Below are 27,233 nucleotides of genomic sequence, written 5' to 3'. Positions count from 1 at the left end.
TGTGCCTCCACCCGCCTGGCCAGCCACCACTCACCCCCCAGCCACAGCCGCCCCCGTCGAGCGAGCCTTGGAGCGAGCGCTGCACGGCCCGCGAAACGCCCAACCCAACGCCCCGCGCCCCGACGAGCGGCCCGGCCACCCCCACACGGCATGCCCAATGCTCAGGCATGCCGCTGCCTCGCAGCCCCGTCGCAATGGCCTTCCACGTGCAAGCGCCAAGACAATATACCGGATGACGCGAGACGTGAGCTAAAAGCCAAACCCCTCGTGAAGTGGCCAATTTGACACTTTTCGGGATCCAGGTGAGGACTTTCTGACACATTGAGATTGCATACTGGTAACTTTTGAGCAGATGACACCTTTACTAATAAAGGTGTCAGCTAGCTTTTACTCGAGAGTCCAGAAACCAAGTGTGTGTCCTAACAATATTAGGGGCTGGCTGCCGGGGCGGGATAGTGAGTGAGGCGAGGCTTGGCTCGCAGTCTGTGCGGAATATCGCGCAACAATGCCTCCCGGTTCGGCCCGGTTCGGCCCTGCTCGGCGACCGTCGCGACGGGCGATGCAGGCCACAGCTCGGCTGAGCTCGGCACGGCTAGTACCGGCTAGTACCAACACCGGCCAGCTCGCTCGGGTCTATGTATTTAATTGGTCTATGTATTTTGTTTCATACACAATTTTAAATACTATCTTTGGAATGAGCTAGTGTTCCGGATTGGGTGGGCGGTCAAAACCCGATGACTCCAGAGCGACTCTAGAACTCGGCCGGTGAATGCAGTGCCAGCCGCAGGCACTGCCGACGGGATAGCTTAGGCCCTACGCCAGCCTACTGACAGTGCCTGCGGCTGGCACTGCATTCACCGGCCGAGTTCTAGAGTCGCTCTGGAGTCATCGGGTTTTGACCGCCCACCCAATCCGGAACACTACCCCGTAGAAGAAAACCAAACGAGTATCATCTGCTTTCATTAACGTTTTTGACTGAACTATCGCCGCATTCTCATGGAAATGAACCACCACACCACCATAAACCAGACTGGCTCAGCTGACGGTGCCCCAACAACACTGTCATGAAGCTCATTCCGCTGGCGTTGAGTGACCGTCTGGAAGGTACGGAAAATGCAGTACTATGCCCTGTAATGCCTGCAAGCTGTCCCGCCCGCGGTAGCGAAATCCTGGTGCCCGGCCTGCTTTTATGAGGGCTCGAGCGAGAATCTGTTTCTCCCCTCACTGCAGCGGCCCTTTGCTCAAGCAGACTTTTTGCTTTTTATTGTGTGTGAAGATGACAACTTTGACAGTTGTTCGGAAAAACAAGACTACTTCATAGGATATAAACTAAATTACACCCAGTTTTGTGAGACTGAGGTCTGAAATAAGGGATTCAAAAACTTATGAGACTCTGTGGGGAATTCAGCTATAGATATATTTTAGTCTTCATGATGCATGGGCTAAAAGATGTGAAAATAAGCACAAACATGGCAACAATTTTATGTAATTCATAAATAAGTAAGAGGTATCCCACATAGACATTTACAAAACAAATACAGCCCCTTTCTTTTAAATAAACAGTATACTATGGAATTTTCTCACATGTTTTGCTTTAGTTGATATCTGAAACAAACCAAATAGTATTGCTCAATCATCCAGATGACGAAATTTGACATTTCAAACCCATCCTCAAATAATTTTTTTAGCAATTAACTTTTTCAACACCCACCTGTTTGACTAAAAGGGTTGCCTTCTAGGGTCTTTCAAAAGAATAGTGAACTTTACCAGGCAGTGGGTACTGCTTCTCACACTGAAAATGAAACAAAATAAAAATTTGAAGTAACTTGTTAAATGAAATTGATCAAGGTAAAACAAACTCCATAAAATTTTGTGAACAGGTCATATAACAATAACATTCTTGTATTGTTATTATACCAGAAATTTCTGAAGGAAGACTCAAAATTTCTGTGTTGCAGTTCTTAACAAAATTTCATGAGGATTTTATGTCACCTTACGCAATTTGATACAAAGAAAGATACTATTTCTTTAGACATACCACAGGTCTGTGAATAGGATATGGATCAGCCAGTAGGGCAATTGCAGCCGCAAGGGCCATAGTCACAACAAAATATTTCACCATATCCGTCTTTGAAATACCCCAATCCTTGGCAGGGTCTAAACGATCTTCACCATAAATTTCGAAGTTGTGGTGTAGCTGCAAAAGAAGAGTAAATAGTTAGTTACTGATCACTTGACCAGACAGCCATACACATAGCATTATAGAGTCTGAAGATAAAATACTTACAGGTTCACCATAGTTAATTCTAAATTCTGGATAATCCCATGGATAGTTTGGATCCTTGGAGTCTGCTCCAATATCAGGTAGATGGGGATAATCTCCCTTACCCCATCCATCGTCTGCGACTGGTTTGTATTCATGAGGAAGCAGCCCGTATTTCTTAGCAGCTGCAAGTCTTTCCTTTTCCGTTTTGGGATAGGGGCCGGGGATGAAGTCGTCCATGTACTGTATGCCCGCTAGATAAAAAAATGTCATTATTCTGTGAAGACTAATGCATTTCATATCAAACAGTAATAATGTGGGAGAAATGACCGTCTAGTGAATAAATAGCTTGATTTTAAAGGGATTAAAGTGAAAACTTCTGGTTACAAAAAAAGTAAGAACCTTTCATGACAGTGTGATGTTGTATGATATTTCAAAGTCAGGAACTGATGAAATCTCAATTGAAATATTGGGCTTAAAGACTAGGAATTGAGATAAGAACTAACTGAGCCACACCATTCAAAGAATTCCTTACTATTATTCTGTACTCTGATTGAGAGGTTAAGATGACAGCCATACCTTGACGTGCGCTGTTGTACAGGAAAGTCGGCTGAAGCACCCCAACTTTGCGGGTGACTAAATGCCTGAGAAAGGCCATCGTGTGTGGCGTTTCTCCAAGGCAGCTGTTGCTAATCAGAAAATGAAAATTTGAAGGACAAATGTCGCCCAGCCAACTGCCAGGAGCAGAGAGCAGACAACCTGGAACAACAGCTGAGCGACGGCACAAAGCAGAAATCGGTGAAAAGTATGAAAAAGTTTGCATGGTTGTATTTTTATGTGTTTGGTTCATCTACTTTTCATGACTGATAAAAGTATCTATCCATAAATCACCTTAATCACATTTTTTAATAGAAGTAGAGTACTTGGTGCTCCAATCACATGATTAATTTAACTAAATTTAATATTTATTTTTAGTATGAGAAATTTGACGTGTAGAAAAAAGAGCAGAAGCAGAGAAGCCAAAAGAGCTGTCAACTCTTCGAGCCTTATTCTTTCATTGAAACAACAAAATTCATTTCAAAGTTTCGAACTGGTTTGCCTCATGAATGAATGAATCACCTGGCTTCGTTCACGTGACAACCGTGTCCGTGGGACATCACTCGCACCAAGAACTAGACACGAGAATCGCTGAGGTTAAGGACAAATGCTCACGATAACCAGTACTCTGCAGCTGTATACAAGATCTGTTTGATAATGTCTACCACTTCTAAAGTGGTGCTAGGAGCGTCGTGCTTTGTGTCATTCGGAATTGTTTTAGGAGTGCATTACAAACAACAGATGGACAAGTAAGTCTCAGAATCTCAGATTCTAGAAATGTCTCTGATTTGCACTATCTTTGAAAACAACTCTTCGTTTCAGAGAAAAAATGCACCAAGGTGTTGTTCGTGACCAAGCTATTCAAGAAATGAAGCGGAGGCAGAATGTTGTTTTGCTTGACCAACAAACAGTACTGACACAAATGCTACGAGATCAAGATAAAGAAATGAAAGGAACTTGAAATGTGTCTCTCTGTTTTAGTGTGATACAAATGTGATTCAATGAATATAATTGCAAACTCCCAAGAAATGCAGGAAGTGTCCGGGAAAATAGTTTATTGATGTATTTAGAAGCAGTGTAAGAAAGGGAATAAGCAATTAATCAAATTGTAATGAAGTAAAATAATATATTTTTGTGGCTGAATGAGATTTAACATAAATGCTTCAAACAAATTTGTTGCAACCGCAACAAACTACAAAGCACCACAATCACAGTAATAATGCTGAAGCATCACTGCTCAAATTGCAGCAGAAACAGATTCATCCGGATTCACCAGCACAATGTAAATGACAGTGAATGGTATAATAACACAAATGCAATTGTAGAATTATGTTTTTCGTACAGGAATATGCAATACACAAGGCAATTTAAGTTCATCTGAAGGTCTGTCGAAATTTTTTTTTATATGAATTAACTAACTTAAGACCATAGTGATGACACTTTTTATTTGAGCAACTGCCGTTACTAGCCTCATGGGCAGTGAGCCTTTCAATTTTCACTGTAGTAAATAACTTCCATGTGATCCAAAGTTACAGGTAGCCATGTACAAATTATATAGCAACTAAAATATGGACCACAAATGCAGTTTAATAGAAAAATATGGAACACGTCTGCACAAAGAATGAAACCTGACCCAAACCATCTCTTATGAAAATTACATCGTTGGAACTGGTCCCTGCAGATAAAAGTAAAGCAAGCTGATCACAAAATATGAAAAATATTGAACATTCAACAGTGAATAGTAGGTACACATGTGAACAAAAGTGGGTACTCAATTACTGGTAAACAGAGGAGTGGATAGGTCCAACGGTGTAATTTCCTCTTCAAGTTTCATGTAGGTGACACAAAACTCTAAAAATACAACTTAAACAAAATATTGTACTGCATTCACTTAATGATACAGAGATTCGATATCAGAGTCGGAATGGAACCGTGGAAGCAAAAAGGCAAATTACACTCAGTAGCTAATGAACACTAAAATTACACCACATGTAAAAATATATTTATGAAAAGTGGGAAAAGAAATGTGAATTTTTTTATACATGACAATACAGTATAACTTGAACAACAATGACACACAACACCATGGAAAATGAGTACACAAATGACAAGCAACGTATGAATAGGTACATATAAAAACTTATTTGGTGTTAGGTCCTTTATTCAAGAGGGAGGAATAAAAAACTATATAATACAACAATCTTCATGAAAAAGCTAAGACCTGACTTACATGGGAGCACTTTGGTATGCAACAATGAGATGTGATCAGTATAAAAGTATATAAAAATGTTCAGAGGTAGCATACAGCACATGTGACATCACTAAGACACAACAGTCTTTCAACAGATTGAATCAATCATAAACAGACATGAGCGAGGCAGTAATCAATTGTTCATAAAAATCTACAAAAACAACTGATAAGGTCTAAAGCTCAATCACACACAATGTAGGCAGTCGGACTAATTCCCAATTTGAACTGAAGTGTTAATCAAATGTTAAGATAAGGAGAAGCAACAGCAAACAAATAACAATGCTGCAATCCCTAATTTATTAGGTAGGAAAAAATAGGACCTGGACCTAGACTCAATGCTAAATTTTTCAGAGCAGCAATTGAATGGAAAAGTAAAAATTCACATAGATTGAGAATGGAAGGACAATTATGTATATTTTAAAATGTAGAAAAACCAATTATCTTAATTCCTGTCCTGTGTTAAGTACAACCTTTTAATGGAGAAGTATCACAGAATACATTTGAAGAAAATATGCAGAATAGGAACTAGGGAAGAATACTAAGATAGTAGTTGAAAAGGGAATGACAATTTTACCACAGATTGACTTGGCTTCACAGCAACTAATAAAATATTTGTGAGGAGAGGTCTTGAATGGAAAAGAAATTAAACACTACAATATAATCATACAAATTGTAAAAAATATAAATGTATAAAACAGTGCAGATTCTCAAAAGTATACATACCCGTAAGTTTGTAAAAAAGAAAGGGAGGGGGGATAACACTAAAATAGAAACAGAGAAACTTTGTATTAAACATGATATTCTCTATCCATGACTCTAATAAACACTATGAACAAAGTTAGTACTTTGTCCAATCAGAGGAGTAACTGCTAAGGCAGTAGTCTTCACTAAAATCCTAGATAAAAAATAAACAATCTTAATAAACGACAAAAATAATTAGAGATACTTCATACTGTACATGGGCAAGCTGGTGCTTGTAAACAGATGGAATGTGACAGGTATTTTCAATATTGAGTTGAAAGCAGTGCTTGCCATGATAAATACAACAATAAAATATAATAATAACCATGTTATAACTTTGTACTATAAATACATAGACTAATTTGGTTGCAGCATCCTAGCTGCAAAACACTTTTTCAGTGTCACCAGAAAAACACCAATGTCCCATCCTAAGTTAATGCATTCTAGCTTTTAAAATTGAATTGATTACAATAGCACTGCAGTTGGCAAACACAACAAGTATACACAACTAATAAATTAAAATATATACATTTGAGCTGATTTATGATTTACAAGATCTAACACAGGTAAAACAGAATGATTGATAACACATGGAAAAATCTAAGGAAACAGTCTATTATTTACAATCAGAACAGACTGTTCACCTGCACCAGTAACTAAAATTAACCACACAGCCTTGAAACTGGGTCAACATGATTGCTTTCAAAACCTGAAATGGATATTGCTCATAAGTCGAGAAAGAGAGAGGAACAATTTAGTTTTACTGCCAGAAAAAAGACAATGAGAAATAAGAGATAGCAGTATAATTGGGGAAAAGGGGGGTCCTGAAACAATCCATTGGACACCAGTGGTTTATAACTAAATCTAGCTCCACATTTTCCTCATTTCCAGCAGAGGAAATATGTAACTAATCATGTTTCCAGCTCTTGAAATTGGGGCACTGTTACCTTTCCTACAATAACTATGTATAAGATTCAGTCTCCAACCTTGGTCTTGGCTAGTGAATTGAAAATTACCTTTAAAACAATATATTGGAAAAATGCAGTGTTCACTAAAGAGAATTTGATGTTCTAGGCGGTTCTAGGGGTGTTACAACCCTAAACAACACACTTGAACAGATTCAACATTGAGACACAGGTCAAAATACAGCAAGACAATGAATAAAACAAATTATTAGGAAATCTTAGACCAGTACTTACAAGCTCAAAGCTTCCAATATAAAAGTACTTTTATGTCTGTAAAATTAAACAACTGCTATAATTTGCTTGTCTTGGACTCCCTCTTAAAAAGACAACATCTTTAGTCATATTTAAATAAAAATAAATACAAAGCAAAGTTTGTAAGACTGTGAAGTTCAGACTGAATAAGTTCTTGAGATTCTACACACAAGATTTCGCTTGGAAACATGTTTCATGTATCACAAAATAAAGAATTAAACCTACATAACAGAATTTACCCCACAGTTAAGGGGCAAGTACATCAATCCTGAGCTAGACAATCAGTAAGTCACACTGAATTGCACACACAGACACACACTCAGTCAGTTTATGAGAAGAGTGAGGCTTCATCCGTTGGGGCCAACAACTGAAACTTTGGGAACGTCAATGAAAGGTTTGGTGGAAAGATGGTGCACTGGAACAGTTGACAAAGTCACTAGTAATTGTTGTTCTGTTAAGTCATTGCTACCTTCACTGGTCTCTCCCAGAAAACTACTACTTCTTCTGCTCTGGTCTCCATTTACACTGCTATGGGAGCTATTTGTGCTGACATTACTATTGTGGATATCATTGTTGTTATTGCTTTTGTCTTGGAAACTTTGGTCAATTTCTGTGATCTGAGTGATGTTTAATGAGTCAACAGTGGTATCTCCTGCTTCTCCACACAAATCCTCATACTCTGACTCACAATATGTGTGGGACATGCTTGGTCTGGCTGACAAGAGTTCCACCATTTCCTCCGAATTTCCCGAGATGGATCTCTCATGACCATAGCGAGATGGCAAGTTCTTGCTAGGAATGGGAGAATCACACTGAAACAGAAAACAGACCATATTAATACATATCACCTGATTTGAGAAAAGCGTGACATCCAAACAATGAATGGAATAATACCTGAGGATTTTCAGTGATATTAAACACATGTCTAGGCAGGACTCCACTCCAACAAGGCGAGGTTCTAGCTTTAGCCAAGTCCTTAAACAGGATTGAAAAGCATGAAAATAAAAGTTACAATTATACTGAATACCTCAACTGATTGGAATATTTATTCACCTTCATTTCACCACTTTGATGAGCAATGTTGGCACCAATGGGTGTAGGATTGGACCCTGGCGGTAGCAATGTAACATTGCCTTCCTCTATATCTTTCACGCTGCTTCTGTCGTGGACTTCCGTGTCCACCCGCCTGACCCCCAACGGATAGCAGTACGGGCCAGGATCTCGCACCACGAAAGAAGTGAGGGGCAATTGTCCATTTATACTAGTACCATTAGGCTGGTAAGAGTTCGGTGGACTTGTACTAATGGAAGTGCCTCTTCTACTTGACCGATTGATCGTGTGATGCCAGAACAAGGCCATCACCAAGACGGTGAATGCAATAGATCCACATATGCTTGCACTTAAAACTATAAACAGAAGAGAAATGGATGGAGAGAGGGGATAATTTATACAACTAAGATTCAAGTTGTTTTCATTTCAATGTGAGTTTGATAAAATTAAAATACCATACCTAGCCGAACATCTGGAGACTGTGTTGCAAACTGCTCTCCAGGAGGAGCCTGCACAACCTCAGGGGATGTTCCAAACACCATCTGTGTAGGTGAGGGAGGGCTAGTTCCACCTCGGGTTATGCCCCAAACTGTCAATTGATAAGCTGTGAATGGTTTAATACCCAGCACCTGGAAATAATTACCATACAAATTTAAAATTTCATCGACAGAAAATAAATTAAAGGAGACTGGCAAACAAAGAGGAGTCTGCAGAGAAATCACTACACAAACCTCAGTACTAGAGCGAGATCCATTAACAAGGAGGTAGATGGGTGCACTACCATCCAATGGAACCATGGTTATATTAAATTGTTTGACAGGACTATTGGGACCCTTCCACATCACCTTGACTGCTGTTGAGTTGAACAACTCCCAACTAACATCCGTCACAACATCAGGAGCTGCAGAATAATTAAGATGTTTCAAAAATTGTATTTGTAAACTAGAAGAGAAATTAGGAGTATGATATGAAATTCAAATTATTACCACTCTCAAACGTTCGAGATTCTATTTTTTCACTGAAGGGACTGCTATGACCCCTCTTATCATATGCTTTTAATGTAACCTCATAAATGGTGTTTGGTTGAAGTTCATCAATTTCCAGCCACTGACTTGTGCTAGGTAAATAAAACAAATTGAGTAAATTTTTAAAAAATACAGTATTAAAAGGAAAATAATTACAGTTTGTAAGTAAAACATACCAGTTGATCACAACAGGGTCACCAGATTCCGACTTGTGACTTGATTGTACTTCTTTTATCATAACTGAATAGTATCTGACAATCACGAGAGGAGGGGCTGACCATGTAACATTGATGGTATAAGGAGATGTAGGCTCCGCCTCCAGCCCAAAAGGAGGGTCGATTGTTTTGTCCACTGAGTCATTTAGGCTACTCAATGTCGCTGTGGTAAGGTCTTTGGGAGCTTCAATAATTACGTCTGGAGATGTTTGTGATGGCATTTGAACAGATGTCCACTCTAGTTTAGCTTCGACTGCGGGCTTAGGCCAACCTTGTTTAGTACGAGCAAGCACACGCACTTCATAGTAGCTTTCAGGAATTAGATCTAGACAGAACAGGTAAGTATGGAATGAATACAGACTCAGATTGACAATCAAGAACACGCAATGTGGACAACCTACCTGTAATTGTGAAATTTAACACTTTAGCAGGGACTTCTTTCACCTTGGAAGTTGACCTTGGAACCTGGCGCCATTGAACCTTGTACTCAGTGACATGCCCATTTGTTTTGGCAGGTTCCAGAGGGATCCAGGATATGTTGAGCTTTGTAGCACTGATGATGGACAAGCTAACTTGGGGAGCAACACTTGGAACTAGAACAAAAGCACAAAGACTTGTAGCAATTGAAATTTACAATCAATTTTGAGAGTAACACGCATGAAGATAAAGACATTCAACTCTACCTGATTCTTTAGTTTCACAAGTCACATGGTTGGGCTCGCTGGCCCCACGTCTGCTGTAAGAACGTACAGCAAACGTGTAATTCGTGTACGGTTGCAGTGCAGTTACAGCACAGTAATTCTTTTTTGCAAGCTGCTCTTTGAATTCCATTTCACTTCCTACAAAAAGGAGAACAAAGCATTCAATCAAAATGCCCTTTAAAGATAGACACTGTTCATTATTTGTAAACAACAACAAAAATACCTGAGGGCCAGTAATGAACGGTGTAAGCTGTGATGTCTCCCATTGGTGGATTCCAATGCACAATAATAAAATCATCTCCGTGTTCATGGCAAGTTAAGTTTGAAGGAGGCGCTTGCAAGCCAGATGAATTGACATAAAGATGGGCCAGACCCCAGTTTTCTCCAACAGAATTGTGAAACATGCACTGATAAAAGCCAGTGTCAGATGCTATACTATTGGAAATCAGCAATAATTCGTTGTCAATGAGTTTAATGCGGCCTGCAAATTTAAAAACAAAACATATTAAGACAATAACAATTTGAAAATGGTCAGGTATTAAAACTATTCTCAAATCAGATTATACAACTGACCATTCTCAGCACTGTGATTGACCACAGCACCATTTTTGTACCATGTGATGGTTGGATATGGAACTCCATGAACAGCACAGGTGAATCTGGCAGTGCGAGCCGTAGGGTAAGACTGAGATTCTGGTGCCTCCAGCACAGTTGGTGGCACTAAGACTTGTAGCTCAACAGACTGTGAGAATGTTTTCAAAGTTTCCCGAAAAGTGCAGTTGTAAATTCCAGAATGGCTTTCATGCACATTGTGAAATGTCAAAATACTAATACCAGGCAGAGTTACATTTGAAGATGAATTCATCAGAGAAGCTAAACAAAGACAGTCAAAGTTAGTAAATCCCCAAAAACTCTTACAAAGCTCATCTATTATGACAATCAATATTCAAATGTAAAATAGATACCATTTGGTGCGGTCCAAGTTGGAAAACTACTTCCTGAATGAGAGCACTCTAAGGAAACATTTTCACCTTGAAGAATATGCACAAGTTTAGTATGAGACAGAAATGTGGCCTGTTTCCCTGCTGATGATTCATGTACTTGTAAAAAGGCATCAGTGCTGATACGAGATTTCTTGAGAATATCATTTGTAGTAATGCACCTGTAAATGATTAAATAAAATATACAAACTGCAGAGTCAGACAGAAGGATGACTAGGACAAATACTAACTTGTAACTTCCTTCATCTGATGATGTCACATTAGAAATGAGGAGAACACCAGATGAAAGTGTCACATATCTGGAAGAAAGAGAGAGAAAACAATTCACAAAATACCTTGACAAACCACAGAAATGATGTGGTTTGTAGAAAAATCCTAAAATTTACCTCGAGTTTGTCAATAATGGCTTGTCATCTTTCTTCCATGTGACCCTTGCTGTTGGAACAGAATCTACAGCACAGGAAAATCTCACCGTACCTCCAGACGGCAGTGTTATATTTTCTGGGCCTTGGACCGCATGAGACAAAGCTGGAAAGAAAGGAAGCCAATTTGAAAATGCAGAAGCAGACACTGAAAACCAAACTCTCAAAGCCAATAATTTGACTTACATGCAACAGTCAGGGCTGCCGCTCTTGACACCACCAGTCCTTGTGGCCCCTGCAAGGCACACCGATACTTTCCCAAATACTTGTCACTTCGGGAAACCTGGAGGAGAAACAAGAGAAGTTCAATTTTGTGCTGAAAGTTGCCAAAGCGAAAGGGCGAAGGGACAGAGTAGTTCCTACCTGGTGCACGACCAAGTTCCCCGCCCGGTCCACCACAAAGTGGCCCTTGTCCAGCTTGTCCAGGGGCTGGCCATCCTTGCTCCAGGACAGCGGCCACGAGGCGTAGGCGGGCGTCGGCGAGCACCTGAGCACCGCGTTGGCACCCTTCCGCACCACGACGTCCGCCGGCTCCTCGGCGAACAGCGCCGCGCTGCCCCCGGGGCCCCCGATGCCGCTGGGCCCCACAGGGGGGCGGTGCGGGGAGGGACCCGGCACAGGGAGGGCCACGGGGGGCAGGCCTTCCGATCCACCGGCCCCGCCGCCCACGCCGCCCCAGATCGCACCTGGAAGAGCGAGAGAGAAAACAAGAAATTGAAACAAGCTCCCTTTCTGCCATTTCGCATCTAGGCGGCGCCGCCGCTCGCTCCTCAAAAGCAAAGGGCCGTCACCCAGGACAGCAGAGACAATCAATGTCAACTTATTCAAATTTAAATCCAACTTAAGAGCCCGAAGGCCACGGCGTCGGCCGTCTTCCACTCCCGGCCCCTCTCCCTCCCTCCCAGCCCAGGAGATGGCCACTCCGGCCGCCACACGACCGCGCGACGCCGCGCTCTGCTCGGCGCCTCGAAGCATCGAAGCCCTCCAAAGGACAAGGCGGACATCGAGATAGAGCTGGAATAGTGAGTGGGACGCCGGCCGGGCACTGCCGGGCACTGCGCACTGTGGGCAGAGGTGCCGCGCGCCGCCCAGACCTAGTAAAAAGCAAGAGGAAGAGACCGAGCCAAGACGTGCTTCGGCGTCACGTCACTGTGCCGCCTTGTTGCCCACCAAGTACCCTCGGCCCTCGGCCCTCGGACGTCGTCGAGCGTCGAGCGGCGAGTCCAGCCCCGCAAGCGGCGAGCGGCACGCGGCGCCCGGGACGTCTAGGACGTCTAGGACGTGCCATCCATGATGTGGGACCCAACTGACACATCTACAAGTCAGAACGCGGCCGCTGAGGACGCTGGGACTGCCGCGCCGCGCCACGCCGCCTAGACCCTAGACCCTGTGCCCTCCTGCCCGAGGCAACACGGAAGGCGGGCTTGGCGGTGCAGGCGCCGTGTTACTGGGAGTGACAGTGGCCTGACGAATGACCCCGCCAACGTGCAGGCAGTGCACTGACTGCAGTGCAGGCGGTAAGCGACCCACAGGGATTCCACGCCAAAAACAACATGCCCGGCACATAGCCTTCGATTCATACCATGGTTAAACAAATCCCTCTACTTTTAAAAACCAAAACAAGGTTTTCGCAAAAATACAAAAAAAAAAAATTCTTCGCGGGCAGCGAATTTTTCACAAGAGAGCCGACAGGAGGCGCCACACTGCGACTAATGCCGCAACCTGATTGGACAGCCGACACGCTTAGGAGAGAATTTAGCTGGCAAATGTTGGCTCGGGTCCGCGGCTGCGCGAGGCCGCGCCAACGGCGCCAACACACAAACGGGGTGGGATTGGCGGGGCGGCCCCTTCCCTAATTATCGGGTGGCTCAAAGGGCGGCGAGGCCGCCTCGGAATTCAAAGTACAACAACACGATAGTCTCGGTGGCGGACTGGGGGACGGAGGGGACGAGAGCGCCCGGACACCCCACAGTGGGCCAGAGGACCGGTGGAGGCGGCCAAAACTCTAGACGCGTTTGGAGCTCCAGAGTCGCTAAACAGGACTCGAACCGAACGTGTGACCCCACCAATGGATTGCTCTCCGAACGAGGAATCCATTGGTAGGGTCACACGGTTGGTTAGAGTCCTGTTTAGCGACTCGAGAGCTCGAAACGCGTCTCGAGTTTTGGCCGCCTCCACCGGTCTTCTGGCCACTGTGCACCCTCGGCTGAAGGCGAGGCTGGAGGCACCCTCGGAGTGGGGAAAGCGAGAGCAAGGCGTGCCGCAGTACAGGTGCGCCCCACCCTTTTTTATTATAAATCTCCTCTCCGCCGAGTGAAGCCCAGGGCGCCACCCCGCGCCCCACTCGCCCGGCCCGCCCCTCCGCGTCCGCCTCCGCCCGCCTCCGCGCGCCGCCGCCAATTCAATATCAAAATATTTGCTCTCGGCATATTTCCGAGGCCCTGCCGCCTTCTGTCCGCCGCGCGGGCTTCCGCGACGGGGCGGGGCTGGCGGGGCTTTCTAGGCCGGGGCGGGCGGGCCGCACGTGTTTACCACCGAAGAAGCCCCTCACGGCAATAATGACGACGTTGGCGGCGTTCAACCGCGAACGCCGTCCGGACGTTTAATGGGGAGGGACGCCGAGGCGAGCCCAGGCGCCAAATCAGGGAATCAGGGCGGAGGAGGCGGCCAAGGAAACGGCGACGATGTCGGCGAGGACGCACAGTGGGCCAGAAGGCCGGTTGGAGGCAGCCAAAATTCTAGACACGTTTTGAGCTCCAGATTCGCAAACTGAGACTCGAAACGAGCGTGTGACCTCACCAACGGATTGCTCTCTGAACGAGGAATCCAGTGACGGTGTCACACGTTCGGGTCGAGTCCTATTTAGCGGCTCCGGAGCTCAAAACGCGTGTAGAGTTTTGGCCGCCGGGGGCGGTCTTCTGGCCCACTGTGTGACGGCGACGCTCGCGGCGCTCCCACAGCAGCCCCAGCGCATCCCCGTGTCGGCGTGTCGCGTTGCGGATCGAACGACACGCGAGGAAAGGCACGCCAGCGAAGCTCATTCCGGCTCCACTTTCGCGCCCAGTGGCGTCCCCAGTGCAGCAACCGGTGGCAAAGCGGCACAGGCAGAGGCGGCAGCACAAAAGACGCTGGAAAACATTTTTTTAACAAGTCGTTTCCCATCCGGCTGACCCTCCAGCGGGTGGTGGGGCCGGCCTGGACTGGAGCCCGGGCTTGGGGCCAGGCTTGGGACCTACGGGGTCGGACGGGACCGAGAAGGACCAGACACAAACACGAGCTCTCCTTTGAGGCTTTGGCGACGCCATGGCGACGCCCGGCCAGCTACTCCCCGCGATCCTCGGACGGGCAGGACGGGCGTGCGCACACTGCCAAAACAGTCCCGCCCGTCCAACCCTGTCCCGACCGAATGCTCCCAAACGCTACCGCGTTAGATAAGGAAAATCGTACGGGAGACCGTTCACCGACGTAACCAAACGGTCGTGACGCTTCTCAAAGACTTGCCGGCACCTCTGTGCGGCCCCGACCGGCAGGCACACCGTAATGAAGCAAAGTCGCCGACCGGGACACGCGCGGCCAACGCCAACATCGACGTGGCACGACCCGAGGGGACCAAAGAGGCGGCAGAATCACAGAGATTCTTCAAGGAGCGCTCCCATGTCGAGGGACTCCTGGGGCCGCCGCCGCCCCCTGTCTCCGTGCGAACCGCCCCTTGCGCGTGGATACGGCGGTGCGGCGCCATCCACTCGGCTGCTTATTGCCGACGCCAGCCCGGCCGGCCCGCGAGGACGTCCACGCCGTGCCACGCCGTGCCACGCCGTGCCACGCGGAGCGAGGAGGGGGTCTTCACACCACCCACTTCTACCCTGTGAATAATACATTTTGCAACCTAATCCAGAATCCCAGGCGTCCCCAAGAAGTCGATTCGCGCCGCGCCTCCCCCGCCCCACCCGCACCGCGCCTTGCAGTGAGCAAGGCAGGCGAGGCAGCGGCCACCGCCCCGTACGCCGCCCCGTGCGCCGTGCGCCGCCCCGAGCCACTCACAAACTCGGCACGCGAGGCTTTGTATGCCGGAGTTTGCCCCGCCGGGCCGCGCCGTGCCGTTTGCCGGTGAAGTGAATACCCCGGCAGCCGATCGGGGCAGCAAGGCCCTGCCGTGGCCCTGCCCTTCCCGAGGGGCCCGCAGCCGGAGCAGCAAAGGGAATTTCTTTTCTCAAAGTCGCGAACAAGCGTGGCCCCTGACCGGGCCCTGGCCTCCAACGAGGCAAACGCCCTTTGATTGGCCCCACAGTGGGACCCGAGAGACACAGCACGCTGCCGCGCTCCAGCCAGCCGCACAGTGCACTGCTGGAACAGGTGTCTGGAAGGGGTGAATGCAGACGATGAAGCGGCCGGGTCGATGGCGAGGGGCGGGGCGGGGCGGGGCTGCGGACAAGCCACCGCACGCAGTGCGAACGCGCAGTGCAAGCGGCAGCACAGTGGCGAGGCCGGCCGCAAGTGCGGTTCAAAACGCCACCGCAACATTCAGCCGCCAGCCCGCGCCAGCCGGCCGGCTGCTGAGCCCCGCGTGCTGCCGCGCCACGCGCCGCCACGCCGCGCCACGCGATGGCTTTCAATCGCCGGAACAAGAGAGGCGCGGCCAGAGGCGGCCAGACGCACGCCTCAAGGGGAGGCGTCGGTTACAGGTCACGCCGTAAGCGGCAAGCGGCCACAAGCGGCGCGAAGTGTCGCCAACAAAGGATGCTGCGACGCTGCGACGAGTCCACGGCGGCGGCACGACAGCGGCAGCACGGCAGCGCCCCCGAGGGGCCTCCCAGCCCCAGCCAGCGCCAGCCAGCCAGGCGAGGCCCGCATGCAACGCCGGCGCCGGCAACGCCACACCCCCGCCAACGACCGCGGCAGTGGCCGAGGCAGCGGCGTGGCGAAGGGGCGGCGTCAACCCCCCAAAGTGCAGCGGGGTGGCGGCGTGCGCGAGGAGAGGAGAGCCCCCAATAGAATACATTGGAGAGCAAATTTGGGCGCCACGCTTCTCCATTTCTAAAGCAGTGTCGTTGTCTCTCCGGCAACCACCCCTACGGGGAGGCGAGGCGACCGGCGACAGCGCTCTGCGAGTTTCGCCGCTCCCAGAAAAGCAGGGGATGCGCTCCAAGCTAAGTCAAAACCTTCGCCTCGCCTTCGCCCCTGCAGGCATCTCGCAAAACGAACCACCGCATTGGAGCCCTTCGGGCGAAACGAATCCCCAGCAACACGCCGCCGGGCGGGCCGCGGAGCCCCTGCCTCTTTGCGCGTGCCTGCAGGCTGATTCGGGGCACTGCTTTCGTGGCGGTCTCTTTTGCACCCTTGCGGCACGGCTTGTGAGTGCGAGAGAGACAGGGCGACAGAGCAGTGCTCGGGGAGGGAGGGCGCCGTGCCGGTAGGCAACCAGCAGGCAAGAGCGCACCCCTGCTCGACGGGATTGCCTACGTGCGAGGGGCCCCCGCTGCACAGTGAGCCAAAAAACCGGCGAAGGCGTCAATTCTGGACACATTTTGAGCGTCTGAGTCACTAAATGGGACTCGAACCGAACGTGTGACCCCACCAATGGATTGCTCTCCGAACGAGGAATCCAGTGGTGGGGTCACACGTTCGTTTCGAGTCCTGTTTAGAGACTGGAGCTCAAAACGCGTCCGGGATGACGCCGAAGACGCTCGCGGCGGGCAACTCAAACAACGCCTGCGGCGACCAGAAACAAGCTGCCGAACGTTGAGAGTCGAAAACGGGGAACGCAGCGCTCTACGGGGAGTCAACCCTTCAGGCGGCCTCCGTCAACTCCAGGCCGCCTGTGCTGCAGTGTGCTGCCCCGTGCTGCCCTGTGCCGAACACGCCTGGCCGGCCCGACCTGCCCCAAGGCGGGCTTATCGAGGGACTCGGTATCGGCTCCGCAAGCGAGGCCACAACACACCCGGCGAACCCAGCACACCCGGCGCGACACGGCAAGTATCGGAGAACATTAGCCGTGTGCCGAAGGCCCAAAGGCGAAAGCCCGCGCGGCGGAGGGGAGAGGAGCGGACCCGCTCTCCCATCAAATCGGCGCATGATTCCGAGCTCGCTAATCCCCGCTGCGGAGCTTGCCCCCAAGATCCAAAAACAAAAACCGCCCTAAGCCTTTCGGCCACTCCGCCTTCCCCTCACGGGGCCGCTGCGCCGCATTGCTCGTCGTGGGCGCCCTGTTGGCACTCCTGGCAAATCGCTTCCAGAGCAATAAGCCGATGGATGAGCCCAGGCCTCGGCCCGAGCCGGCCGAGCTGAGCTATGACCGGCGGCGAACCTGGGGGGCCGTCGAACTCTCCACGTCGCGCAACCAAATCCGCCGAGCCAGGCCGGCAGTGGCCGGCAGGCTCTCGCGTGTCCTCGTCAGTTTTCAGTGAACGAGAAGAGAGGGGTATCGATGGAGTGTGTCAAGTCACCGCGCTGGAGGCGGACGTCGAGGTCGCCACTCTCATCTCGCCGCATAGTGCTGAGCGGAGCAGCGGAGCCAAGCCAGCGCTTCCTCCCGCCTGGAGCAACGGCCTCGCGCCGTGCCGGCCGTGCCGTGCCGTGCCGGCCGTGCCCCCGCGTGCCTGGCCGCAGTGCCCGCTCACCCCACGCCGCCGCCACGCCGCCACGCCCGTGCGCAGAGCACACGCGCCCCGGCGGTATAGATTAAACGTCGGGGCCGACGAGAATCCGGCAGCGAGTGCGTCGCCAGTCGCCACGTGCCGCCAGACCATTGTTGGCGAAACGGTCTCCGCCAATGACGTCATTCCGCTGATGCTGGAAGAAGAACGGACCACTTCGCCGAAGTTACTTGTGGCAGCCTGGGGATACCTTCAGAGTGGAAACCGGTGCAAACGGCACTGGTGGAAGGGGGTTCGGGGCCAAATCAAATCGAACTAGCACGCTGCGCTCGAAAACAGAACCTTCGGGTTCAATGAGGTTTGATCTAATGTCACATAGTCGAACCCTTCCTAGCGTCATGGTGTTTGGCTTGGCGCTCCTCCTTCTTCCATCCTTCGGTCGCAGGCCGTCAGTGAAGTGACCCATTCGTTCGGGTGCCCCGAGGCCAACTTGGTCCCACCTCGGAGAGCGCGCCTTGCAGGGACACGCCCAACGCTTTATGGGAGTGTAGCAACCGAGCAACCGCCAGGTGGAGTGTGCCGTGTGCCGCTGTCGGAGTTCCAAACTGGCGGGTTTGGGCTTCGCCGCTTCGCCCCCCGCGTTCCCACTCCTCACAAAGCAGAGGCTCCACCCCACTTTTGAGGGGCGTACTGGTACAGGGGCGTGGCGGGGCGTGGCGGGGCGTGGCGGGGCGTGGCGGGGCGTGGCGGGGCGGGGCGGGTCAGCGACACTTCCCTCCCGGGCGGGGTGAGGCCGAGGGGGGAGGGGGGGGGGGAAGCAGGACTGCATTCGAAATTGCAGCCGCAGCAACCAATCAGGGCGGCCAGAGAGCCCCGCGGCCATTGGTCATATTGGTCATTGGCCCCCGAACACAGTGGCGCGGCAAAAACACGGACGACGTCGCCGCGCCGTGCCCGCTCGCAACCCGAGCCCCGTCAGCCCCGGCCACCGTGGTCCACCGACAAAAGCGACAACAGCAAAAAGTCACTCCAACCCCCGCCGGCCTGCCGGGCCTGCCGGGCCTGCCCGCCTCCTTCCGCGTCGTCCTGGTCGCCGTCCCGGAGGGCGCCTCGCCTGTTGGCGCCGAGGCCCTCGGCGCGCCGGGGAGACCGACTGTCGTTAGAAATTTAAGGTGTTTGAGCAGCGCCGGGCCGGGCCGCCCTCCAGAGGGGCCCTCCAGAGGGGCCCTCCAGCAGAGGGGTCTCCAGAGGGGTCGGCGCGACGCCCCGCGAGGAATCGATGTTCCCGGGTTTTATACTTCCATCGGGTAACTACATTACTTTAACAGAGGCGCGCGCGTTTCGGGACAGATTGAGTGAGCGCGCGTTGGCCCCACCGTAACGCCCCCGCCGCCCCGCCCCGCCCCGCGCGCCACGCGACCCCCGAGTTGCGCCCTGGCCTCCACGCCCACCCTGCGCGGCTCGCGCGGCATGCCGGGCAAAAAGCAGTGTGCCCGGCCCGGCCAGGCCAGGCCCGGTTAGGTCGAGGGGCGCGCCGAAAAACAGGCGGGCACGGCACGTGACGCTGCCGTCACGTCACACCAAGGTGCGACAAGTCACACGCCACGCCGGCCACGTCACACGCCGGGGCGACACGGCAACGTCACACGTCGTCGTGACACACGGCCCGGCCCGGCCCGGCCCGGCCAGTGCGACCGACTCCAAATTTCCATTTTCAAGTGCTTTTCGGCAAGCTGGCGTCGCTGGCCGCGGCCGGCCGCGCCGAGCCGTTCGTTTACGAGCGTGATACTGGCCCACAAGTCAGGGCGCCGCCGTACCGCCGCACCGCCACGCCGCCCAGTGTAGCGGCGTACATCTCGGACAATAGGGGCGAGGCGGCGCCGCGGGCGGGGAGGAAGCGATGCCCCCGTGCCACGCTACACGCCGCGCTACGTGCACAATTCATGCCATTCACCGAGGGAAGTTTTCGTCGCTCTGTCTCTCTCGCACCCATGAGGAACGCCCCGTGAGTGCGAGGGAGGCAGGGCGACTCTCGGAATCAGTCTGCAGCCCCAACTAGCTCCAACGCCCCCGCCGCCCCCAAAGCGCACAGCCAAAGAACACAGCCTGGACGGCGCAACCCCACGGGGCCCCGCAGCGCCCGGCTGGCTCAGCGCACGCACCGAGAGGGCGGGCGTCGTCACCGCCAGTGGAAAAACGGGGGATAAAGTCAATAATTTAATGGACAATCGCCTAATCATGCACCCTCAAGAGCTGTGACCTAATCAATCTCAATGGCGTCGTTACAAAAATTTAATTTTAACTGCAAATGACGTCATTTTGGCTACAATCAAGCGTAAAATATAAAAAAAAAAATGGATATTCGAGGCACAGCTCTACTGTTGCGCCGTGCGTGTCGTGCACCAGAGAAGGCAAAGTAAAGACCACTTTTCTGCCGCTCGGCTGGGATTCATATAATTTGAATGGCAATAATAGAAGGCCCAGAATGCGGTGCCTCTAATAGAACCAAACGATGACGAAACAAGATTACCCTACTGTGAGTTCGGTCATCCTGCAACGGGCAGTGTGAGGGACTTCTAAACAACTGGCGGTAAGTAAAGGGGGTCTCCGATTACTCTCTGACCAAAACAAAGAACGGAGAAACCGCCTCACAGTGGACTTGCCAGAAGACCAGCGGAGGCGGTCAAAATCCCGGACGCGTTTTGAGCTCCAGAGTCGGTAAGTTGGACTCGAACAGAACGTGTGACCCCACCAATGGATTGCACTCCGAACGAGGAATCCAGTGGTGGTGGTGGGGGGGGGGGGTCACACGTTCGATTCGTGCCCTGTTTAGCGACTCTGGAGCTAATAAAAACGCGTCTAGACTTTTGATCGCCAGCGCCGGTCTTCTGGCGAATGCACTGTGCGTCTGCATCGGGGAGCTCGCTGATCGGTATTGAGACGATGGGTCTCCATCGATGGCGAGTCCCATCAAGGCAGGCAAAAGCACCGGCACGCCAGCCACCCTTCCGAGGGGCCCCGGGGGCAAAAAAGAAGGGGCGAGGGGCAAAACGCGGGTCGGCAAAAAAGAGAGAGGGCCCCTCACGCGTGCAGGCAGGCAGGCCTGCAGGCAACGGCCGGTCAACATGGGGCCGAAAGGGCTGGGGGCCCTGCCCTGCCCTGCCGCCTCGGATAGCTTGGGCTAGCCTCGGCCCGACTGCCGGCCGGCTGAACAGCTAAACGGCTGAACGTCTAACGGCCTTATCGGCCGCCTTATCGTCGCCTGGACGATGTGCACATGGCCGGCCATCGCCGCAGCCATCGCCCTGGAGCGTCCCGGGGAGGGGGAGGGGGAGGGGAAGGGGGTGCATAACGTCGCCGTCTTCCTCGTTTCAAACTAGCAATAAATAGATCAATAAAAGTGGCCCGGGAGGCGAGAGCAGTGGGAGCCCAAGGGCGGGCAAAGGCCGAAATCTGCATAGGCACGCGGTGAGCACGCGGCGAGCACGCAGCACGCGCGCGCAGACGCGAGCACGCGCCCTCGCACCCCCGCGCCCCATTCCGACATTTGACCCTTGCCGGCCGAAACGCCGAAACGAACACCCCCTTCCTGTGTAACACCAGCCCCGCCAGCCCCGCCAGCCCCGCCAGGCAGGCCGGCCACCACGCCCCGCCACGCCCCGCCACGCACGACGGCGGCACGGCGCCCTATGATGGCCACGCCACGCCACCGACGAACCTGCGCGACAGGTCCCCGTTTAGCGGCACCGGAAAAGCAGAGGCCCAAACAAGCGCGGCACAAGGAAAACACACGCCGCTTCACAGTGGATGGGCTTGATGGAGTGCGCGGCAGAGCGCGGCCCACCCCCTCGGCCCCTCAATGCTGCCGATGCCGCAAGCCACACCCGCGGGGCCGCGGGGCGTGGCGCGTGGCGTAAGGCACGGGGCGCCGAAGCCCCGCACAAAGACTTGCTTCAAAGACTTTCGACGGCCGGCGTCGCGGCCACCGTAGGCAAATTATCGCGTCCCGCCCCCGTCGCCAGAAGGGGCGCGTCGTTCGCCGAGCAGCACGCCGATAGACGTCGTGGTGGACACGCGGCCAGCTGGACCGCCAGGCACGGCCAGGCGTGCACGACGGGGAAGTGGTGGACCCTGGGTCCTGGGTGGACTCTGGATGGCGCTGAGCGCGCTGCGCCGCGCCGCGAGCGGGGTAAAGGGTTAACGAACGCGGCCGCGGGCGCGCGCTGCTTCGCCGGAAATAAGTGGAGGGGGAGGGTGGGGAGGGGGAGCGGTAGGGAGGGGGACGGGACGGGCCAGTGAAAGGGGGAGTGCGATTAGCACTGATATGACGATATCCTGACGAGTAGCCCGCTGCGCTGCGCTGCGGTGTGGGGGTCCGCACGGCGCTCGTTGGCGACAGGTTGCCGACCTGCGCAAGCCCAAACATTCCGCGGCCGGCGTGAGCGAGGGACGACGCCGAACAACACCGCGACGACGACGACGACAACGGGCCGGAAGTGAGGTGGAAGTCAAAGGAGAGAAAACCAGACCGCCGCCGCCACCCGAAACCCAAAAATGTTTTCGTCCTCCAGTCTGACGATTACGGGCCACAAAGAAGCCGCTCGGAAAGGGATTTACAGAGTCGAGGCGCCAAGGGTCGCCGGCACGGCGTCGTCGATGGAGCGCGGCGAGCCCGGCCGATTGCGACATAGACGCAACACACGGGAAAACTGCTTTCCGGCGAGCCGAGAAAAGGCGCGGAGGCGCAGACTGGGCGCTAGGCAGGGCGTGGTAACTTAACCGAAATCATGAAATAACGTTAAAGTTATTGTTAAGGGGTACAATTTTATTCCATAACGCACGGGAAGGAATTAACGTTATTGCTTTGGCTACAATCCAGCCCGTTACAAAATTACCGGTTAACAGTAATAACTTAAAATGACGCAACGACATTGTTATTGGGTATGCCTGTAACGTTATTATGATAACCGAATATTGGCCGGTATCATTTAATGTTACAGAAGAATAACGATAAACATATCCCCTGAATATTTTCGTTATGTTAATAACGTTCTTTTATCCGAAAATTTTTGTTCTGTTGTATTGAAACAAACCGTTTTCGTCTGTGGAAATACCGGCTCCCGCCGGCACCGACGCGGTGCACTCCCCCATTCTCACTTTTAATTTCAATTGGGCGATTGGAATCCCATTTCGAATTTTGTTTGTTCTTTTCGAACCTGCCCAATGACACTCAAAGATATGTGTGGCAAATCCAAGACTGAATGTCTAAGCAATCCAACCGCGTCCGCGTGCGTTCTGCAGCCTGCCAGCTGCCCTGCGGATCAGAAGCGGGCGATGAAGCCACTGTCCGACCGTGAGCCGGCACCTCCTCAGCCTTCCGAAACCCTCACAGCCGAAGATCATGTGTAACTGTGAACGGTTGGTGGGTCGCGCATCCCTGCGTGTAGGAGAGACCGTCCCTGCACTCATTGAAAATGTAAGAAACCTCTAAACGCGAGGGAGGCGCTGTGAGGCGACGCGCGCGCCACCTAGCGGTACACTGTTATTTACCGAATAAGACGTCATTTCGCTGAATGTGAATTGTGTCACGTCCAAACGATTGATTAAGTATACTTAACGGCCGTGCAACGTTCCAACAAATGTGACATCGTATTCAAACGAGCGTGACAAAATACACATTCTAACGAACATGACGTCACATTCGTTGAATAGTACGCGTCGGGCGCGGGCACTACATACGACTGCTTGTCCAAGCAATAGCCCCAGCCGTCGCAAAATTTTTCCAAACTTCTCTAAAGGTACGTTGTTGCCATGTCAACGTCAACGCTGTCGATCGAGACAGAAATATTTCTTTCCAGCATCATTTGAGACAGAAAATTGAACCTGGCGGGCAAGAAATGTGAGGTAGAACCGAGCCCAAGTGGCAAGCTTGCAGAAGAACAGAGCAGGTTTCTCATTTTTTTAAATATAATTTGATGCGTTTCAACGCGATTGATCGCCACCAATCACATTGAAAGTCACGCACCCGATACCCGATGGCCGATGTCCCAATACGGCCTTCCGTAGTGGTCAACAGCATGCCGCCGCTAGATGGCGCGCACGTCTTTTCACGGCGCTTCCCTCGCGATTGGAGGTTTCATGCGTTTTTGGTTAGAGGAGGAAGCGTTCTCTCTTTCAACGCGCGACCTGGACGGGCCGTTTCTTGAACGTTGTTGTCACTTCTGCTGATAGGTGAAAGACTTGGAGCCTGTCCTGTCCGCCTAGTCGCCTAGGTCTGCTGCACAGACCGTATCACACACAACCTTCCACGGACGGATTTCACTGACAGGAAAATTCAGAAAACAAACTCTCAAAAATCGCCAAGTTACTGGGTAGAGGAATTAGCCACTCTGAATCAGGCCGTCGTCATGGCCTTGTCAATAACGTTATTAAATTTGCGTTCCCTGGTTCTAGTTATAACAGTATCAGAATATGATACATAATTTTCGTTATTGTTATAACTTTAACATTAAAGAAACGCCTCAAAAATTAACGTTAATTGAAAAACAACTTAAACATGTTACAAGTATAACGGATACTTTCATCTCGAATTTATTTTTTGTTACTCTTTTATCGTTATTTCAATCACTTTTAAGTGCCTTGGTATCTGCTTAACGTTAATGCAAATGATGCCCGATTTATGAAGAAAATATATACCCAACCGAAAAAAAATACCAAAAATTCTGGGTATTCTCGAATTTACGTTATGTTATTGTTATGTTAAGTTACCACGCCCTGGCGCTAGGCTGGCTGGCTGGCTGGCTGGCTCAATGGAGGGAGATCAATGCCACTTACTAGATTCGTGATCACCTCTCCCCACCAGCGAGACAGGACCCCCCTCCCCCCCCCTCCCCTCTCGGCGCCACTTTCCCAGTTCCCCGCGCCGCGCTCGCCTCCTTTGCCTAAGAATGTCGCCCTGGCTAGGACACGCTCATTCCCATTCAGAAGGAGAAAAAAAAAGTTAAAAACCGGGCGACATCCATTGGCCGCCTCAGGCGCATCGCCTCAGAAGGCCACAAATCGAGGAAAACATCCACCTGGAGGATCTTGCAACTTTAGATCCCTTCCTCCAAGACGAATGCAAGCAACAGATTGTAAATTCCAAACTACAAACCAATACTCACAATATCATTCAAATATTTGATTCGTAGTTTGGCATACAAGTGAGTGCTCACAGGCCAAGTGCAGCACAAATTGATCATTTCATTCGCCTCACTGGCATTTTGAGGTGAATTTGTTCCAGTAACACCACAAATATAATTGTTACTAGAAAAATTGAGGGTTGCGTGTGCTTATGTACACAATAAAAAAAATTAATCCCAATTTTCCACACAAACACACGCAACAGGATAAAGAACTCTATGGACTGAGGAAATTAGTCACAATTTTCACTCAGCAGAAGAGTCAAGCATCAGCCAAAGGCAGTTCTCAACTGATGAATACCACCCCTGGAACAATGCATTAGAAAAGCAAATAGTGGACGAATTGGAAATGATCTGGATCAGGTTTTCAGGTTTTCATTTCACAATCTGTCTCACACAGTATTCTTTGCTCCTATGCAGATAACTCCACCACATTATTTTTTTCTGGATTCACACTGTGCACATGCCACAAAATGATGCAACGTTCACAGGAACAGGTAGAGATCTGAAACCCATAGCGGGATTTAAATTATTTCTCTACGAAGCCAGCATATATTGGAGTGGAGAAAAACTTGAGCACTTGCAAATAACGTACTGTCCAACTCTGGTGAATTTGAACAGTAATTTTGAAAACTTCAAAAGCATAGGCATTTTTAGCAGTACAATAAATCATACTGTGACAGTACTGTACTAGCTTAAATGCCACAATAAAGTGTCACACATATGTCAAAATGAATTTCAGCTGGAGAAAATTTAATATTGGCCTCATACAAATTTAGCATTCTCTACACTAAAAAAATCAGAGAATAAAGACACCTTCAAAAAGGACAACAAAGACCAAAAAAAAAATTTACATGTTAAACCCTGAAAAAAACACAAGAAGGCAAACAGAACTGACAAAAAATTACCCGATACACACTTAACCTTGTAAACCTTGTAAACAAATGACTTAAAAATAGGAAACAAGTAAGACTGGAACTTACAAACGTCATGCCAAGTTAGTCATTTGAAACTAATAAGCAATCCCAGTGCCAAAGCCAAAAACAACTCCTCTTGACATGCCAATTAATTAATTATTAGCGGCCTACTTGTTGCCCATGTCAAAGCCCCCCCAGCCCCGGGCCAGGCCGTGCCGAGGCAACCCGCAATGAGTCAAAATTTAAACCTCCCAAGCACAGTGACACCCTGTCCACGCAGTGGCATTTCGTCGGAGCCAAACGATGTCGCGCAAGGTTCGCTGTCAATGGCAAACAGACGATCAAAACAACGGCGCAAACAGCGCGGACGCCAATTTCCAGGTTATGTTGACGGGCGCACGTCGCCGAGACGGGCGACCCCGGTCTGGCGTCCGAGGCCTCGCGAAAATGCCAGCAGAGCCCCAGGACGATCGCCGCAAAGGCCTGCGACAGTCTGCGGCGAATGGACATTTCGTGGGACAAGCGTTGCGGTCTGGACACGGGTGCCTCAACGTGACAAGCAGCCCGCACCATTTGTTTGGGTCTCGGTCTCGGCTGCCTCGGGTTTAGGCCATGTGAGATTTCAGTTTGGCACGGCGGGGCCCGGGCTGGCAGGTCGCGAAAAGTTGGCGACAAAGGGGCCCGTGCAAGGGCGGGGCCCGAAGGGTGGCTCGCGGCGCGGCGACGCCGCTTTAACATAAAACACGAGCCGTGAGAACTTGGGAGTTCCAGGAGGCCACTAGTGACGTACGGGTACCCGGGCAACGGGTACTTCTTTACTTACCCAGACCCTCCCCGGCGCATATTCCTATCGAAAACAGCAAGACGAGTGACGACAGTGGGGTCGCCATATATTCGGCCTCATCGGAGCGACTTTGACGGGAAGATCACGACTCAAAACGGCCGTAAAACACTTGCGGATCTGGGGACGTGCGAAACCAGATCGGCCCTTCGGACACTAAACTTCCACTGCGCTCCCCGCCGTTCCCCCGCCTCCCCCCTCGCTCTTCCGAGAAAACA

General features: G+C 50.9%; 3 protein-coding genes across 3 annotated transcripts; 1 reads left to right on the top strand and 2 right to left on the bottom strand.

Annotated features, from left to right (window-relative positions):
• Nucleotides 1-1,466: 1,466 nt before the first annotated feature.
• Nucleotides 1,467-3,052, bottom strand: LOC117640976 (NADH dehydrogenase [ubiquinone] 1 beta subcomplex subunit 8, mitochondrial). The gene is made up of 5 exons (XM_034378046.1): nucleotides 2,843-3,052; nucleotides 2,288-2,517; nucleotides 2,039-2,197; nucleotides 1,712-1,792; nucleotides 1,467-1,605 (listed from the first exon to the last, which is right to left on the bottom strand). The coding sequence occupies exons 1-4, from the start codon at nucleotides 2,919-2,921 to the stop codon at nucleotides 1,736-1,738; spliced, it is 525 nt and encodes a 174-aa protein (XP_034233937.1). The 5' UTR covers nucleotides 2,922-3,052; the 3' UTR covers nucleotides 1,467-1,605; nucleotides 1,712-1,735.
• Nucleotides 3,053-3,260: 208 nt separating this feature from the next.
• LOC117640977 (protein PET117 homolog, mitochondrial) lies at nucleotides 3,261-4,003 on the top strand. Its single transcript, XM_034378047.1, has 2 exons — nucleotides 3,261-3,609; nucleotides 3,683-4,003. The coding sequence occupies exons 1-2, from the start codon at nucleotides 3,518-3,520 to the stop codon at nucleotides 3,819-3,821; spliced, it is 231 nt and encodes a 76-aa protein (XP_034233938.1). The 5' UTR covers nucleotides 3,261-3,517; the 3' UTR covers nucleotides 3,822-4,003.
• Nucleotides 3,970-27,202, bottom strand: LOC117640975 (immunoglobulin superfamily DCC subclass member 4-like). Its single transcript, XM_034378045.1, has 17 exons — nucleotides 26,998-27,202; nucleotides 11,847-12,169; nucleotides 11,670-11,766; nucleotides 11,448-11,589; nucleotides 11,292-11,360; nucleotides 11,026-11,222; nucleotides 10,634-10,933; nucleotides 10,284-10,541; nucleotides 10,043-10,198; nucleotides 9,761-9,952; nucleotides 9,321-9,684; nucleotides 9,106-9,236; nucleotides 8,851-9,020; nucleotides 8,580-8,748; nucleotides 8,123-8,475; nucleotides 7,964-8,044; nucleotides 3,970-7,881 (listed from the first exon to the last, which is right to left on the bottom strand). The coding sequence occupies exons 1-17, from the start codon at nucleotides 27,062-27,064 to the stop codon at nucleotides 7,417-7,419; spliced, it is 3,534 nt and encodes a 1,177-aa protein (XP_034233936.1). The 5' UTR covers nucleotides 27,065-27,202; the 3' UTR covers nucleotides 3,970-7,416.
• Nucleotides 27,203-27,233: the final 31 nt, after the last annotated feature.

This window comes from Thrips palmi, unplaced genomic scaffold (assembly GCF_012932325.1).
Source record: "Thrips palmi isolate BJ-2018 unplaced genomic scaffold, TpBJ-2018v1 HiC_scaffold_15, whole genome shotgun sequence".
Taxonomy (NCBI): Eukaryota; Metazoa; Arthropoda; class Insecta; order Thysanoptera; family Thripidae; genus Thrips; species Thrips palmi.
Note: the sequence above shows the minus strand (reverse complement) of the source record. Positions and strands in the feature narration are given on the sequence as shown.

Bases quoted from the DNA above. Each gene is read 5' to 3' on its own strand.
- LOC117640976 (XM_034378046.1), bottom strand. From the start codon at position 2,921: ATGGCCTTTCTCAGGCATTTAGTCACCCGCAAAGTTGGGGTGCTTCAG. The intron at 2,198-2,287 runs GTAAGTATTTTA...CTTCTTTTGCAG, and splicing joins GAATTAACTATGGTGAACCT to CTACACCACAACTTCGAAAT. The intron at 1,793-2,038 runs GTATGTCTAAAG...TTTCATTTTCAG, and splicing joins ATCCTATTCACAGACCTGTG to TGTGAGAAGCAGTACCCACT.
- LOC117640977 (XM_034378047.1), top strand. From the start codon at position 3,518: ATGTCTACCACTTCTAAAGTGGTGCTAGGAGCGTCGTGCTTTGTGTCA. The intron at 3,610-3,682 runs GTAAGTCTCAGA...TCTTCGTTTCAG, and splicing joins TACAAACAACAGATGGACAA to AGAAAAAATGCACCAAGGTG.
- LOC117640975 (XM_034378045.1), bottom strand. From the start codon at position 27,064: ATGGCGACCCCACTGTCGTCACTCGTCTTGCTGTTTTCGATAGGAATA. The intron at 12,170-26,997 runs GTAAGTAAAGAA...TCGCTCTTCCAG, and splicing joins ATGCGCCGGGGAGGGTCTGG to GTGCGATCTGGGGCGGCGTG. The intron at 11,223-11,291 runs GTTAGTATTTGT...AATCATTTACAG, and splicing joins TCAGATGAAGGAAGTTACAA to GTGCATTACTACAAATGATA.